General features: G+C 49.9%; 1 protein-coding gene across 13 annotated transcripts in view; it reads right to left on the minus strand.

Moving 5' to 3' along the window:
- Nucleotides 1-17987, minus strand: part of Itpr1 (inositol 1,4,5-trisphosphate receptor type 1) — a 391805-nt gene that overhangs the window by 147198 nt on the left and 226620 nt on the right. For all 13 annotated transcript variants that reach the window (XM_058572993.1, XM_058572995.1, XM_058572999.1 and 10 more), the window contains 3 exons: nucleotides 9660-9840; nucleotides 7214-7467; nucleotides 383-583 (listed from right to left, as the gene is read on the minus strand). In XM_058572993.1, the coding sequence (XP_058428976.1) occupies nucleotides 383-583; nucleotides 7214-7467; nucleotides 9660-9840 (636 nt within the window). The remainder of the gene's footprint in view (nucleotides 1-382; nucleotides 584-7213; nucleotides 7468-9659; nucleotides 9841-17987) is intronic.

Raw genomic sequence — 17987 nt, forward strand, 5'->3', positions numbered from 1 at the left:
AAACCAAACCAACCCAAGAGGCCAAGGTCAAGCCCTCCAGAGTCCATCATTAGGTGAAGTTCTGAAGGCTGACAAAGTGGGAGCAGTCTTTCCACCTCCAGTCCCACCGACTCCCTAGGGCAGCAGACAGATGTGAGGTGACTTCTGAACCAGCTTCTTTTTTTCCCCCGTATTTCTATCGGTGTGTTTTAACCATATCTAACGGCAAGACTTGTTGTTACCTATCTGTACATGCACAAAACAAAACCATATAATTTGGCCAACATCATTTCCCAGCATTTCCCATTTCCTCTCCTCCACTGATCTCCCTTCAGTTTTCATGAGACCTGAACTAGTCTCATCAACACTTCCAAAATGATAAAGCAATTGCAGATGGAATCACCTGGTTTTCATGGCAAGGTCCCTGACAGTATTCAGTCAGACTTTCCAGGGTTTGGTTGATAAGCGCGACATTCTTCTCGTTGATGTACAGTCCAAGGAGCCCAAGGCCACCAGTCGTGCTCCCACAAATACAGTCCAGAAACTGCAGCGTCTCACACACCAAATTGTAGTTGGTCTTGTTATTTTGGCAACGAAGGAAGTTCTGCAGGTGGAGGTGGGGGAGAGAAGAGGGTCAGGGTCATTGCCATGCTGACAATCTGTAACAGGTTGTGCCCTGGACTGGTCAGCAATTAGGCAGCCAGATGCAGCATGGGATAGAAGAGTCTGTATGATTCCCATGATGGTCCACTAACCATGATGGACTTAGTGAGTGGCAATGGCCACGAATGGTGTGGCTTGCTCTCCAGGGTATCTGCTTGGGATACAGTGGAGGAGGGCTTCTCCTTGTAGTCCAGTTCCAACTCTTCCAATCTTTTCGAGTTCTCATTTCTCCATTTAATTCTTATCCCTCTGCACCCCTCCCTCAACCAACCTCCCACTCAGTGACGTCTGACATTTTAAAGGTGGTTCAAAACTACACTAGGATTTCATCTCCCTCTAGTCAGAATTCCAACCATCAAGAACACAAACAATAATAAGCATTGGTGAGCACTGGGGAAAAAGGTACACGTGTACATTGTTGGTGGGACTGCGAATTAGTACAACCACCCTGGAAAGCCATACGGAGACTCCTCAAAAAACCAGGAATGGAACTACCACATGACCCAGCTATCCCACTCCTCTCTCTATACCTAAAAGAAGTAAAACCAACAGACCATGGTGACACACAACACGTGCGTGAGGGCTTACAGGAGCACAATTCCCACCAGCCAAGCTAGAACCAGCCCAGATGCCCATCAACAGATGCATGGGTCAAGACAATGTGGTGTATGTACACAATACACAATGGAGTTTTAGTCAGCCATAGAGAAGAATGAAATTATGGCATTTGGAAAAAAAAGAAAAAAGGGATGGCAATGTAGAACATCATGTTAAGTGAAATAAGCCAGATTCAGAATGTCAAGGGCTGAATGTTTTCTATCATCTGTGGAAGCCAGAGAGAAATAAGGGAAAAAAGTGTGCATGCGTATGCGTGTGTGTGTGTGTGTGTGTGTGTGTGTAAAGATATCAAGACAGGGAAGATAAGAGGAGCAGAAGAAGGAAATTGGGGGGAAGGGAAGAAAGGTGGGAAAAGCAGAATGAAGGTAGGAAAATGACGCTGTGTGTGTATATAAATCTACCACAGTGAATTCCACCTTTGTGCATCTGTATCACTACCAAGAGCCAATCAAAATAAATTTAGATAAAGGAGTGAAAGGAAGACCAAGAGGGTAGAGGAAGGAGAATATCAAGGGAGGGAGGAGGGAGAAGGAAAGGTAGAGGACTTGGGAATGAAATGGAGTATATCAAATACCCTGCACGTATTATTTTTTTTTTCAAAATGAACCCAACTCTTATATATAACTGTAATGCACTAAGAAAAGAAAAAAAGAGTTGATGGTGCGGCCTGGATGCTGAACACGCAGAGCCTAGCAGTGGGGACAGTTCCCCACGGTACTAGATGTTACAGGTGGTTTATGGGCCATGGAGGGAGCCTGGATTTCCTGCTTGGCCATTCCCATTCTTAAAGCACGGGGAAATAATAAGCGTGATATTCTTCATCTCACTGTTATAAAAGTGACACCTTATTTACTGCAGAAAATGAAAAACAGAAAAAGATTAAAATCACAAGATGACATGAACATAACCTCTGACTTGGTAATTCCACGTTTGTGAAATGCTCATTTTTACTAACAAAGTATGTGCATGGGGTGCTCACCACAGCACTGTTGATAATGGTGAAGAACTATAAGTAACCTCAAGGAGCCGGGTGTGGTGGCACACGCCTCTACTCCCCCCAGCTTGGGAGGCTGAGGCAGGAGGATCACGAATTCAAAGCCAGCCTCAGCGACTTAGCGAGACCCTGTCTCAAAATGAAAAATCATAATTTTCAAAAGACACTGGGGATGTGGCTCCCGAGTTCAATTCCTGCTATAAAAAACAGAACAAACAAACAAAAACCTCAATGCCTACCAACTGAGGTGTAGTTAAAAATAAGTGTCAGGGGCTGGGGTTGTGGCTCAGTGGTAGAGTGCTTGCTTGGCTTGTATGAAGCCCTGGGTTCAATTCTCAGCATCACATACAAATAAATAAATAAATAGAGGTCCATCTATGACTTAAAATAAATAAATAAAGACACACTACCCATATCATTCATGGTTGTAAACTAGAAAGACCAAGTCGATCAATGTGTGTCATAAGGAAAGATCTAGGGCACACTGTTAAGTTAAAAAGAAATTGGCAAATAGGTTAATTGGTGACACAAACACATTTGTATTAAATGTTTCCTTTTAAATATAAAGAAAAAAGACTGAGATGATGCTTCTTGGATAGGAGAAAGAGAAGTCTGAACTAAAACTATTTTTTTATTCCTTCTATGCACTTTTTATTTTTTTATGATTGTAATGCATTCCACTATTGTCATGTATGTAAGAAATAAAAAAAAAACACAACTAAACGTGCATTTTTGTTTGAACATTTATAAAGAGGATATATTCACATATTCCTGAAGTCAAGGATTGTTTTTCTCAGGACCACAGGCAGCCAGAGGAGGGTTTCAGACCCATTTTACCCACTCCTCTGGGAGGGTGCTGTTGCCTCAGGGCCTGGAGGAGCCCCTGGCCAGGTCTGGTGGAGGAGCGATGGGTGGAGAGGGCCTCCTTCTCAGCAGCTCCTTCAAATTCCAGTCAGTGTTCCCACCACACCCTGCTCTGCTCAGTGGGGCCACCTGAATGACCACACCTTCTCTGCTTGGTGACAGCAGGGTTCCCACCACGCCCCTCTCTGCATTGAGCTTGCTGCTCATCAAGCACTCTGTTCTTTTGCTTCTGGGGCTCCAACTGAGCCATCCCCCTGCCTCCTCCTCCTCTAGGATGTGGCCAGCTCCCAGATGCTACAGCCCCACCTCTGTGACATAGCTCTAGACGGCTCTCCCCAGAACCATATTGACAGCACTGAGTCCCCAGGCAGCTGGCACGGGGGCTGGTGCCTCCTGGGCACTTTACAAATGCTGGCTGAATCTCTACATTCCATGGGACAGAGGAAGGAAAGGGCCCTGGGGAAGCCGCCTGCTAATATTTCACCCATGTTTCCAGCTCCCCATGGAGGCCAGCTAGCTGCCCTTTCTCCAAAGCCTGTCCCATTTCCCAGGGTTTCTGAGGTGACTTGCTGGAACCTCCCATTCCCTAATTCAGACCCCTGTCCTCTTGTCCTCTACAAACACAGAGGGATGCTGTCAGTGCACCCAGGGGCTGCTCCCACGTGCTGCCAGTACCAGCCACCTGCTGTGCTGGAGAAGTCTTCCCATCAGCCAGGCCAGGCAGAGAGAGAGAGTAAGCAGGGAAGGGCAGGGAAAGAAGCGAAGGCCCCAAGCCCAGGCTTAAGTCTACCCAGAGATCTGGACCTGCTTTCCTTAGAGCAGCAACTGCCACTTGGCACAAACTCCGCAGCTGCCTCTCTACTGCACATTTACCAACAGCAAAGTTAAGGTTGTACACAGGACAAGAGGCTCTGGGCAGGAGCCCAGGGGCTGTCACTTCAGAAGGCCCATTCCTTCTCTCAAGTCAATCTGCGCTTCTCAAACCAGGGAGCCAGAAACCCCTCCAGAGACAACTCCACCTCCCTGGGACCCACTGCCCGGACGGAATGCTACAAACAGGTGTCAGTCACAAGAGTGGATCCCCACGGAAAACATCACAGGGGAACTGGACTCCTGAAAATCTGATTTCACTGGGGCAAGTTCACCACCTGAAGGATTTCGTGGAAGGTGTTTTTGTTTGGTGGCCCTGGGAAATGAACCCGGGCACTCTCCTACTGAGCCACATCCTTGGTCCTTGTCATCCTCCTGCCTCAGTCTCTCCAGTAGCTGGGTTTGCGGGTGTGTGCCACCACACCCAGCCTGACTTTGTGGGAGTTTTGACCTACATCCTTGTGAACCCTGGGTCCAGTTCACTGGCTTTCTCAGTGGGCCTGTGGAACCTTGGGAGAGGTCCCTGGAATGCCCCCACCTTCCAGGGCTCTTACAGATGGAGGGGGGAACTCTAGCACTCTCTGGTTTCCACTCTGAACAGAGCAGCTTTACTTTCATCTGCTCAGTGCATTTCTGCATAAATGTTCTTCATACAAAGGATTCTATGGCTTAAAAAAAAAAGGAATTTGAAAGCACCAAATTGGATCATCTTTATATACCTTGAAATTAAATTACCAGGTCTTTTTTTTCCCCAATATATGAAAATATCTTTTACCCCCTCCCCACAGCACCGTATCCTACAGAGCTGCAGACAGGAGAATCAAGTTCTGGAAAGACTTCATTAGGAGGAGCTTCTGCCTGTGGGCTTCCTGGGGCGCTAGTCTGAAGGACAGTTGTGGGAAGAGCTAGAGTATGAAACTACAATTCTGAAGACTTCCAAATAAGAAATAATGAATTTTAGGACTCACTCTACCCCCACTGCGGAGGAGGGCGAATGTGCTGGCGAGGGAGAGCTCGGGAGGCGGAGAGCAGGGCAGGGGCACCACCCAGGACCACACTGGGGAGGCTTGCGGCTCTGCCCTTGGGTGGCAGGAGGGTCCACCTGGGCAGCCCTGGGCGTGGTGAGCGCAGAACTCCCACATCAGCACCTCTGAGAAGCCTTCCCGGGCTGCGCACACGGGGTGGCCCCCTTCCTCTGACCCAGCGAATGCCCTATGATGAATTCGTGTAACACCCAGCACTGGCTGCCATCTCTGGTGGGCCCACGGGCTCCCGACCAGACGAGGTCCCATCACCAGGTACCCCATAACTGTTCACTGGCACAATCATCCCATTCCTGCTTCCCTACTGGTGCCCACTGGTGATGTCACACAGAGGAGCAGCACAGGGAACTGTCACTATGCTTAGTCTAGAAATGGCCCCAGAAGCAGGGTGGGCCCTTTACCCACAAAGATGCCACACCCAGCCACCTTGGCTCTCCAGGGCACTAACTCCACCTTCACAGGCCTCCTTCAGAATTAACGGGGTCCCTTATAAGACAGAGGGGCAGATGACATCTGGGCACAGTCACTTTTCAGACAGTGGGACCAGCTAACTAGGCGACAGTCACACCTGGGCCTCGGGGCAGGAGCGTCTTGCTCCACTTGACTGAGCCACGCAGGTCCAACCAGGACTAAGGTGCTCTCGGCCACAGGAAGGGAGCTTGCAGAGGGGCTAGAAAACTGACAGGCGGGATCCCACACGCAGGGGTTGACAGAGAGCACGAAGGTCAATGGCTGACATCAACCAGCAGCAGGAGAAAGACCCCGGCCCCGTCTGGAGGGCCTCTGCCTCAGCCACTCACACCCCCTGGCCCTGCGGGTTCAGCGTGGCCACCTGCAGAGTCTGTGGGCAATCTCTTCCTTTTAAGTCGTGGGTCAGACTTGGCTAGACAATGACCTCAGATCTGAGATGCCTTTTCCAAATTCTGGCTCTTCCTTCACTCCTCTGCCTTCCTCCATAACAACAGTCCTTCCTACCTGGCTGATCCCCACGGAGATTGGGTGGCAGCAACTCACAGTGGCAACACCAAATGATCTGCCACAGTCAATGTGTGACAGGCCATTGCGTCACCTGTGGGAAAGCTAGCGATGGCAGTACTTATAGGTGACACCTTGCCCTTGCCAGATGTGACTAGTGTCATTTCAGCCTCCTACTGTTTTTTCCCCTTTTATATTCTAAGCTCAGAAACTCCCAGTGCTGACTGTGATCCTGGGAGGAAGCATTCCACGTGGGAGGAGCTGTCCAACACCTTTTCCTTATTCATCCTCCCTCCATTCAGGCAAACACAGGTGGTGTCCTTGGGCTCAAGAGTTGGCAGCCAACCCAGGCAGTGGCCATGGGCCCAGGGCTCCAGGATGCTCTCCTGGGCGGGACTGGGCCTCCACGTACCTGGGCCCATTTGGAAGAAAAAGGCCAGTCTCTGGAACCCAGCTGTGGCACTTTGGCTGGGAAACTCTGCAAGGGAGTTAGCGAGCCTCTGATGCAGCGTGTGGTCAGCAGCTCCGGCCTTGGGACACCTGGGTCCAAGGCCCTGTCCTGCCCTCCCTCCCGCATCCTCTCTCTGAAGTACGACAACGTATGTAGTTACCCAAAGCATGGCACCCGGGGCACTCAGAAGACCCAATAAACCTTGGCTATGGTTATCATCCCCAAACAAGAAATGAACAAAGGATTTCCAGGAGCAACGATTCCTGACTATCTGTGGAAACTCTGGAAGGCAACTACTCCATTCAACTGGCAGCCATGCTTTGCTTGAGGATGGGGATAAGTGCTGAGAAACAAGATGTTAGGCAACCTCTTGGTGCCAGCGTCAAAGAACACACTCATGTAAACCCAGATGGCACAGTCTACTACCCTCCCGGGGCAGATGGCACCTACCATCGCGGGCATGGTCTGCCACTGACCGAGGTAACGTTGTGCAGCGTGCGACTGAGTTCATGAGAACTTTCTATGCACCTGATTCTGTAAGGCTAACATCTTCGATTTTTACTTGAGACCCTAGATGCTGCACGGCGACAGGCTACAAGATCCCCTCACCCACAGGCACCTCCCCTGGATGGGGACCGAGGCCTGGAGACTCCGAAGTCAGCCATCCACGCTGCAGCTCAAGCTAGCTATCCGCACGAGAGGTGCTTAAGTGTGGGAGGAGGGTGGCTGATGTCCCTCACCTGCCTGGGCCCTCACCTGCAGGTCTCGGTTGTGGTTTTCGCAGAGTAGCTGCAGGAAGCGCAGGATGGGCTGCATGATGGTAATGACCGCGCTCATCTCCAGCTCATCCTTGGTCTTGTCGGTGGTGGTCTGGGTGCCCTCCCCGGACTGGTAGTGGTCGTCGGGGTCGGCCTCCCTCCGGAAGGTGGTGAAGGCTTTCCTGGTGGCAGCAGAGGCCTCCAGGAGCTGATCCCGGACCTCTTCTGTTATCTGCGTCGTGGGCTCTTTGGCTGGAAGGCAAGCGTGAGATGGTCAGTACTGGACATCCTCAGGAGCGCCATTCTCCTTTCCAAAGGGACCTCAGAAACCTGGGTCTCCACTGGAGACCTGTGAGGCTGGCACAACACCCTGGGAAGCCACAGACTCCTCTCAGTCCTTAGGCAGGATGAGGGTGGAGTGGACCCTGGCCAGCTGCTCCTGGTCCCCGTGTCCCGTCTAGGCTAGGCCCATGTCTAGAGAAGAGCTTGGTACAGCTCTGTGGACCTCACGACCAAGGCTCTGGGTCTCGGGTCCTCCTTTGCACCCTGGTGAGCACCAGTGAACTCTATCTCGGGCAGCTGGGAGAGGCTCACCATGACGCCAAGTGGTCACCTAACACTGGTGGTCCTTTGTGTGGCTTGTCCGACCCAGTCCTCAGGATCCCTGAGCTAACTGTGGCATCGTCGTTAGGAGCACAGACGGCAGTTGGATCGCCTGGGCTCAGATGCCAGCTCCACACCTTCCAGCTGCATGTCCCTAACAAGTCAAGGACCATGTCTGCGCCTCTGCTTCCTCATTGGTAAAATGGAGACAGCGTTCTACCTAGTTTGCAAGGTTGGCTTGAGCTTTAGATGAACTGAACAGGAAGAGAGGCTCTGCTATGCTTTGGATCTGCAAAGTTCCCCAGTGGGTTAAAGGCTGGATCCCCATCCCAATGTGCCATTGGAAGGTGATGGAACCTGTAAGAAGCACAGCCTCTTGGGACATCTTAGATCACTGGGGGGATATCCTAGAGGGGGACTGGAGGGCCTTGGTCTTTTCTGTTTTTCTGCTTCTTGGCCACGAGGTAGGTGCTTCTGCTCTGTCACATGCTCCTGTCTGACATGCTGCCTTAGGACTGGACCAAAAACAAAGAGGCCAATTGGTTATGGACCAAAACTTCCAAGTTAACCTTTTATCTTTATAACCTGATTATCTAAGGTATTTGTTATAGTGACAGAAAGCTGGCTAATATATGACTAATTCATTTCAGTCTTTAGGCATCCTTCATGTTTCTTCCATTTATCCCCATTCTAGACTAGTTGTTCTCAATCAAGGGAGATGCCTTCCCCAATCCCACTCAGGGAATAACGACATTGTATCTGGAGACACATTTGGCTGAGGGTGGGGATGTGCTACTGGTATCTAATTGAGCAAAGGTCACATATGCTAATAAATACCTTATATAGCTGGGCATGGAGGCACATGCCCATAATCCCAGCAACTGGGGAGGCTAAGGAAGGAGGACCACAAGTTTAAGGCCAGCCTCAACAATTTAGCAAGACCCTGTCTGAAAATAAAAAAATAAAAAAGGGCTGGGGATGTAGCTCAGTGGTAAAGCATTCTTGGGTTCAAGCCCTAATACACTAAGAATTTTAAATAAATAAATACCCTATAATGCACAAGACAGCCCCTAAAACAAAGAAGCTTCCAAAGGTCAACAGTGCTATGGTTGAGAAATCTAGCTCTAAACTTGAAAAGCAAGACTCACAGTGGTTAATTTATTCAAGGTTGTCTGACTCCCAAAACTGTGGGTCTTCTACTCCGTGTAGCACTACTGGGAGATGACAGACAAAAAGCTCTGTCCTTTAGAAAATAAGGAGAGATCACCTGACCAAGGACAGACACTGGTAGCTTTGCTTACTTGTTTGTTTGTGTGGCACTGGGGATTGAACTCTGAGCCACATTCCCAGCACCCCCTCCCTACCCACATCTTTTTAAAATTTTGGGACAGGGCCTTGCTAAATTGCTAAGAGTCTCACTAAGTTGCTGAGGCTAGCCTCAAACTTGTGATCCTCCTGCTTCAGCCTCTGGAGTCACTGGAATTTCAGGTGTGCACCACTGTGCCCAGCTCCCTAAGACACCAGTTTTAGAGTATGCATTACTCTAAGACTGCATGGAAACGACAGGAAAAGAATATCCACAGATTCTCTACCAATAAAACCCTCAGCTTGACCAAAAAGAATGACCACAAATTTATTAAACAAGAGTAATTATGACTAGTGTCACAGGACTTCAGCTCATGTCACCTAGGGAGAATTACTTCAAAACCAGAGCAGTTGTTTTCTTCGGAGAATTCGGGTGGTGATGCATCCTAGAGTCTAAAAGTGATGGAAAAAACTTACAGGAAACCAAGCCTCCTCTCCCTTTCCTAGGCCAGCAGATGGAAGATGGGGAGCATTACCTTTTTTCCGGGACGGGGCCTCCCTGTCCGCCTCGTCATCTTTCTTTTTGTTTCCTAAGTCACTGGTGTTCACAGTCACAGTTGCCTTGATTTCCTGCTGGGCCATCTTCATTCGGTCATAAAAGACCTTGAAGAATCTCTCGGACTTCTTATCTTCTGTCAACCGGCAGAAAAAGGAGTGCTGGAGGGGCAAACACACAGAGTTTCAACACTAACAGGCCCCCGTGAGCCCCACTGGCCGCCACACTGACTGGAGACCAGAGCCAGCCCCAAGCCTTGCAGAGGACCCAGGGTCGGCCCAAGGTTAAACATGGTGGCCCAACTCTCACTCTCTGGGTTGAGCATCAGAGATCGTCAACACAGAGTTCTAAACCTGTGGTGGTGGAGGAGGCACATGGGCTTTGGAAGCCTGCCAGGGGGTGGTGGGAAGACTGCAGCCTGCTGAGAGCCGCTCCTCTACTGCAAGCACACAAAACAAGGCTGTTAACAATGGAGACGGAAAATGGTTTTGGAGACGACTGCAGGGCCATCATTTGCTCGAGGAGTCCCCTGGGCTCCTCCCCAGCACAGAGCCCCGTGAACAATGCACGGATGACTCAGATGGGCCACCTGCCCCACAGGCCTCCGTAACAGGTAAGGATGACACATTCTTAAGTCAGACTGAGTCAAAAGCACCCGGGGAAGGCCTGTGAACGTAGATGCTTAGAGCTGGAGGGGCCGACGCTGGGCTGCAGCCATCTCAGAACCTTCATGGAAACAGTGGATTTTCCAGTAAGTGTCGAAGGGCAGGGAAGAGTGGTTAGAGGAAGAAGCTCCAAATGCACAGGTAGCCCGCCTCTTGGAAACGCATTTGCTTTTGGACCCACTGCAAGCAATAGTATACACTGTTGATATGAAAACACAATATGGTATTTCAACTTCATTTATGAGTATTCTCTTTTCACCCCCTTGCAAGTTCCACACTGTTGTGAGTTATTTACATAAAAATACAATACGGTCATTTCCAGCGGAATAAAACAAAGCTCCAAACAATGTATTTGCTTCTCCAGGTCGATCTTCCTGCCAGTTTTGCATCTTCCCGTTTGGAAAGATGGCGCTCCCCTGCATGGTGGTCTTTGGCTTCCAATCTTGGAAAAAAACTCAAGCCTTACCAGCCCCTCGATCCCCTCAGGCTCCCCCACTGTAGCCTGTATCCACCTGCCAAGGGCTGATTCAGTCACCACCTGACTACCACACCTTCGTCTGCCACCATACAACCGCAACCACTCTGGCCCTCTGACCCTCAGGCCACATTGACTGACATCTGTCCCATGAGCACTTCTCCATCAGGTCCCTGCTTCTCCCCTCCCTGGTGTTGACTCTGATGCTTCTTATATAGGACCAACTTCCTACCTGTGTTTTCTGGTCCTCCTGCCTGCCAATCCCTCCCGAATGCTCCCCCAGGCTCCATGTCTGCAGCTACTTAGCCTTGAACCAAGCAGAAGTCTCGAGTGTCCTCCACTGTCTTTTACTGCCTTATTTCCTGCTAAGTTTCCTACTGTTCCTTCCACCCACCATCACGGGGTAGGCATCATGAGTGGTGCATGGTGTCAGACACAAGAGAGAAAACAGTGAGTGCAAAAAGAAAACCATGAAGCCAGAAGCCTGGTGAGGAACGGACACAGTACTGCCAGTCACCCTAAGGACCACTGACCACGTTATAACACAGCCTTCTGTCCCCATGAAAGTGACCCAAGAATGTGCTAGTGAATGGTCCTGTGGCAGACACGTGATGCCACTGCCCTAGTGTCCTGCTCTCCCTGGGTCCTCATCTTCTGGTCTCACCACAAATGTCACTTTCTCAGTGAAGCCACTATGAATGTCACTTTCTCAGTGAAGCCATCTCTAATGCTCCCAGGCCAACTGCTGTGTTCTATTCTCTTCACTGCAGAACACTGTTGAGTTGCACGGCTGCTATATTTATCGTTCAACTGCTCACATCTGTCTCACACAGGGCAGAAGCTCTGGGAGGGCAGGTGCTTCACCTGTGATTGACAGCTGCCTCCAGAGCACCCTGAAGGGGCCCGGCACACGCAGCACTCCTTAAATGTCTCATTAAATAGCGACTCTAATAACCCAGAACGTGGTGGCTCCTCCTAAGTGGATCCCCCTGCTCAGATCTGTATACGGAGTGGACATGACACAAATAAGTGCCACCAAATAAATTAATTCTGGGAAATTGCTCAAATACCCGAAACCAAGTTTCCAACCCTTCATCTCTTTTAGAGCCAACACACCCACAGACACAAGATGATGTACATGAGGGCAGAGAAAGCAACCTAAAGCTGCCTAATCTCAGGGACCCAACTTCTGCACCAAGACCCATCTTCCCACACCCAGGGTCACAGGAGGCTGCTCACTAATGTGGTGGGCCACCAGAGGGCTGCCGCCTCAGGACACACCAGTCACCTCTCCAGCATGGAGGCTGCTTGACAAGCGGGTGGGGACGATCTGGTCATTCAAGAAAACAAAAGCACTTTCAATAAGAAAGTAAATACGACAAATGAAGCCGGCCACCTGTCATCTACAACCGCTCAACCCGGCTGCAAACCACGCTGCTTAGCATCCAGCCAGCCCAGCCAGCCCACGTCAGCTGACACCTTCAGGGTAAGGGAAGCGCCTCTGAAATGGGAGAAGGGCAGGGGACGGAGGATTTTGTGCTTCTATATATGTTTCTGCAATGGACAGTATGTTTATTCTGTATTATTTATACCGGTCCTCAGTAATCCCTTAAGGACTGGAAACAGTTTTACCAACAGAAGGTGCTCAACAAAACAATCCAATGGATAACAGGCTCCAGAAGACACGAAGAAGATTAGAAAAGCAAAATTAGAAAAGGATGGGGATGGGCAGAGTCTCGATTCAGGGGAGTCTCGGTTTGGCTTGAATCCCTGGCCACAATCAGGCGGAACCGAGAGGCATATCAGTTATGCCACTGGAGAAATGCAATCAGCACTTCAAGGGGAGGTCAGCAGGAGTGAGCAGGAGAACAGGGCCCTCCACATGGTTCCTGGACCTGTTCAAACCTGTTCTGTAGTAGCCTATTTGCAGGACTTAGGGAGAGGGGGTGCTCTGCTCAGGACTTGCATGCTAGGTGGGACCTAAGACCAGAGCGAGTGGGTACGTGGACTCCCAGCTTTGGTCTGCCTGGCCACATGCCCACTTTTCTTCCTATTGAACCTATTTCAACTCATCTTCCCTTCCCCAAACCAAGAGCTTATAGTCACAAGGAGGTTTTACCTCTCCAAATCTTTCCCTCCATCCCACCGGGCAGGGGTGGGGCAGCCCTTCAGCATAAATACGGCCTGGAGCAGGCAAGGTGGGGAGATAGTGAAAGAAATCAAAATTGCGGTTGCCTCAAGGGGCATGCATGGGAAGGGACTACAAAGGCAGCAATGGAAACTTCCAGAACAAATCATCTGGATGTGAGTGAAGGTTACACAGATAACCACCAGAATAATGTCCCCTCTAAGGCATCCACATGCTCATCCCTGGAATCTGCGAAAGAGTTACCTTACAGGGCCCAGTGGCTTGACCCAGCAGAGGGCACAAAGGCTGCTCACCCACCTCACCACGAGGAGCAGATCCCGGATTACTCAGGGGGCCCAACGTCATCACCAGGGCCCTTCAGAGTGGAAGAGGGACAGATGCATCATGAGAAGGACCCAACTCTCTGCTGCTGAATTGGAAACAGGGGGAAGAGGCCATAAGCCAAGGACCGTGGGTGGCCTCCAGAACTGCAGGCGCCTCCAAAAATGAGGACAGCCCTGCAGCACTCTGGTTTCAGTCTAGTGAGATTCATGTCCAACTTGCAAAACAAAAAATTCAAGAACTCAAAGCCACTACATTTGTGGTCATCTATTGCTGCAGCCATAGCCAATGACACAACAGGCATAAAACAGCTGTCAACTGTAACTGAGCTCTACCCTGAGCTGGCTATTAATCGTAAACCATATTACAATAAAAAGAGAGGGAAGAGATACTTTGCTTTGCTTCTGGAAAGCTAGGGAACTACAAAAAGATGTGCAGACAAGGAGCCGCCTTCAGAGACCCCCTGACCCCCAGGGGAACAGCATGCACCGGCCCCACGGCCAACCTGTCCTCAACCTGCCGTTTATCTCCAAATCACATTTTATTCCAAAGCCCTTCTAATAGGTGCTGCCTCATCTGAGCCCGAAGAGATTGCCAAGCCAGATAGCATCATTCATAAACCCGTCAGAGTGCAGAGCAGAGCACCGGGGTCAGGAGAGGCCGGTGGCTTGTGGTGTGGCCCAACATACTCTCCACCTCCTGTCTGCATTCTCAACCCACATGAGCCGCCCGGCCCCTGCCAGACAGGAGCAGAAGGTTGGGAAAGCAGAGGAAGGGGAGCTGGTGGGGGGCAGATGCTCAGCGCCAAGGCCAGACACCACAGACAGCAGGCCTGCCCGGGACATGCTCAGGGGAAGGAAGTGGGGTCAGGGGCAGGGCGAGGAAGTGACCAGTGGCCCAGGGCATCTCCACAGCAGCGGTGGGAGAGGAAGCAGGCATGGCTGCGGTCAGCTGAGCTTCAAAATAAAACAAAAGAGCAGGCGAATGCAGATCACGGAATGTGGAAGCCGGAAGCCCTCTGCTCTAGCAGTTTCCAAATGGTTTTCCCAGCAGGGAAACTCCTCGCTCCCCTTCCCAGATACATCCTTTATAAGGACGCCAGCTGGGCAGGAGAGAGACAAGGCAGAGTGACTCCCTTGAAACAGAGGGAGGACCCTCCGTCACGACATGGGAACTAACTCTGGACTCCGCTCTGCAAACCACCACTGGAGACCATCCTTCCACTTTTCAAGATAAGGAAACTGAGACCCAGGCAGGAAAAGGGCCTTGCTGAGACTGCAGAGAGATCAACTCCTCAACTTCCCAAGCGACCCTCTCCACCCGCCTGGATGGGGGTAGTTCAAACAGCCTGCGCTGACCTTCTTGCCCTCTGGTAACTGTCACCAGCACTCAGGTGTCCCTCCTTGGGCTGACTAAGCTGGATAGGGACCAAGGAACAGAGGTCTTAGATTAAAAGGATAATCAACTAGCTCTTCATATCAAGTCTTGAAATAATAAGATATTGGTTAATTAGCCTAGCAGACACCCACTACCGATGCTCAAGTCCTTTGCAAAGAAATGAAGCCTGCTTTCGGGCAAGAAGGCCCCTGGGATTAGGGCCTAGCACTCTATAGACAGCAAGAAGGCAGTGGACAGGGGGTGGGGTGGACACTGCTTTCTTTAGCACAAGGAGGTCACAGCTTGAAGTAAACTAATCGGGTAAGGGATCCTGGGGAGAAGACTAACAGGAGCTAAGAGACTGGACACAGACCCTGGAACATAAACCAACAACGGGCAACATCCTCTGCATCAAAAAGAAGGAACTTCAGGGGAAAGACCAGCTTTGATCTCTAAGGACCATGGTGCTCCCTAGCAGACCAGGCAGCCTGCCCACACCTGCCCAGGCAGAGGCCACTCTGATGGCAGGAGTCCCTCTGTGGGTATCTCAGCTAGGGGATGGGGCAGTGGCAGGAAGCAGACATAGAAGTGATCAGAAAGTCACCTGGCAGGAGAGGGAGGGCTTGAGGACAGCAGCCAGAGCCAGTCTAGCCGCAGGACTTCGTTCCTACCATAAAGGAAGGCGTTTCTCCCTGCGGCTGGTCCACCTTCTGGAAGCACTTGCTCTGGGCCTTGGGAGAATCCAGAGAATGAGATTTTCCATCTGACTGCCTTCCAAGACCTGACCCTGGCCAGCACAGCCTGTGGCACTCGCTGCCCTTGCGTGCTTATCTGCTGGGACATGAATTAAGTCTTTAGGCTAAGTCCAAGAATTCAGAAAATGTGGCTGCCGGGCAGGGAGCCAGCACCCAAGTGTCCAAGGGCTGATGGAAATTCTTCCCTAGAGTCTTTGCTTGCTCTTTTCACACCAGCTCTGGGACTTGAGAGGACATCTCCACTAGAACAACGTGTCCCTGCCCTGCTGGAACCAAGTGATGTCAGTGGCCACCAAGATGTGGATTAGGCCTTGGCTCTCCACCCGTGATGAACTGAGAATGCACCACATCCCAGGGACCCTCTGTCACCTAATTACAGTGATGGCAACTGAATGTCTCCAATTGGCCAGGCACTGCCTGAGGGCTTGACACAAACAACATCCCAGGAGTAAGTGCCCTTATTATCTCTGCTCTACAGATGAGGAAACTGAGGCACCCAGAAGTTATGGAACTTGCCAAGTTCTACATCTACAAAGTGGGGTCATGCACCTGACTCTCAGCCCAAACCCTCGACAACCTTCTTCGTGCAACAGTTCTCAGCTGAGCACACATCTGTGTCATACCGTGAACACCTTTTGGGTTTTATAATCCCCCTCATCCTCACCCTCCAAGTCCCTCCAAGAGGCACAGTCACCCACTGCTCTCTTAGGGAACAACTGCTGGGACAGGTTCTCATGCCAATGCTCGACTCACCCAGGACAGATGACACATCTGTTCATAGGGACTCCCAACAACCCATCTGCTATTTGAAGGTTTGCCGAGGTTGGGGGCAATGAATTGTTAACAAAGCCACTGTCACACCGTGACTGCTGTAGGTCTTGAGTCTTAGAAACTAAGGAAAATATCCAAAACTTAAAGATCAGGAATCACAAACTAAGTAATAAAACAGCTGGTCAGGCCCAGAGCACATGGAGAACGGGAGGTGAACAACCCTACATTTCAGCCTTGATTCCCCACTGGCCAAGATTCTGATCTTGGGAAATTTACTTGTTCTCATTTGTGCCCTGGAGGCTCCTTATCTGAAAAAAAAAAAAAAAAAAATGAGGGTCAGACCACCTTCCTTGTCTGAAGCTGAGGGTCCATCAAGGTTGAGGTTATGAACAGTAAGTATAATATTGTTACCTAACAATAATACCCTGTTCAAAGGAAAGGCCCAGGGAAAAAAAAAAAAAAAGATGGATCTATGAATGAGCTAGTGTGATGGAAACACCAAAATCTGATACTAAACAACATCCATTGATAAACAATTCCAACTGGGCCTGGTAGGTCAAAATGGCTTCCAAATTGACAGTGAAACACAAAGAACAGCAATTCACGGCAGCTTTCGCAATATAGGAAGTTCACAGAGAAATCTGGCTGGAATTTCTCTAGCTACAGAGACCATCCAGACTTCCGTAGATGGACAGGCAAACATTTTTTTGCTTCTATTCTCAACATTCTCACCCAAGGACAGAATTTAAGATCTTCCTCTTAGATAGTCCCCAGTCTTTCAAGGTGAACTTTCCCCTGGTATTTGCAACGACTGTGGTCTTCAGGGTCTGACAATGAATAAAATGGTCATTCAGAATTGAACGTTCGTTCCCTAGGAAAAAATTATGGCACACTTCAGAAGTCAAGTTTTCCAAGGTTTGATGGGCTTTGACCAGTGAACATCTGGAGCTCTCGCTTTACCAACAACTTCTCTGAGGATGCCTCCAGCTTTGACGAGTCCAGAAATAAAATGGACTTCAAAGTGGAAAGGGAGGAGGTGAGCAGGGAACCAAGCATGCATTGGAAAGGCTTTGGCATTTCAACATCGTGGTCCTGAAGCAAGGCCCTCCTTCACCCAATGGAGCCACCTCTTGACAGCTTAGAGGCAAGCACTGTTTCTATGACTCGGCCAGGCAAGACTGGAACAGATGTCCTGGCCCATGCCTGAGAGATGGGATGAGGAACAAGGAGACCTTCAATCAGGATTAACAGGGACACTGGACCTCAGGGTCAAGGCCAAAGCAGTGGACCTTCATGATAGCTCTCTGTGTAGATCAGAACACAGATGCTCTCACACACATTCATCAGAACCTCAGCCAATAAAATTAAAAAGGCATATGTTAAGGCTGGGGTTGTGGCTCAGCGGTAGAGCACTTGCCTAGCACATCTGAGGAACTGGGCTCGATCCTCAGCACCACATAAAAACAAATAAATAAAGGTATGGTGTTCCTCTCCAACAAAAATATTTTTTTTAAAAAGGCATATCTTAAAAAGCCCCCAACTGCATAGGTAAACTGTTAGCGATCGCTAATATTTAACAGTCAAACCAAATACATTTCAGATAGGAGGCTCAGCCACATTGCTCTGGAGGACCCTGCCCCAGAAACAGGAAGTTAAGGAGACTCCAAACTTTCTCTAGGTTCAATTATCAACACTTGTATGTTTCATGGGGATCCCCTGGTATAACTGTCTCCATGAAGAGAAAAATTGAAATCTTCCAAGGGAAAACAGAGACAACCCATGGAATGCAACATAC

Source organism: Marmota monax, unplaced genomic scaffold (genome assembly GCF_021218885.2).
Source record: "Marmota monax isolate L192 unplaced genomic scaffold, Marmota_monax_Labrador192_F-V1.1 WCK01_AAM20220418_F8-fsc00028, whole genome shotgun sequence".
Taxonomy (NCBI): Eukaryota; Metazoa; Chordata; class Mammalia; order Rodentia; family Sciuridae; genus Marmota; species Marmota monax.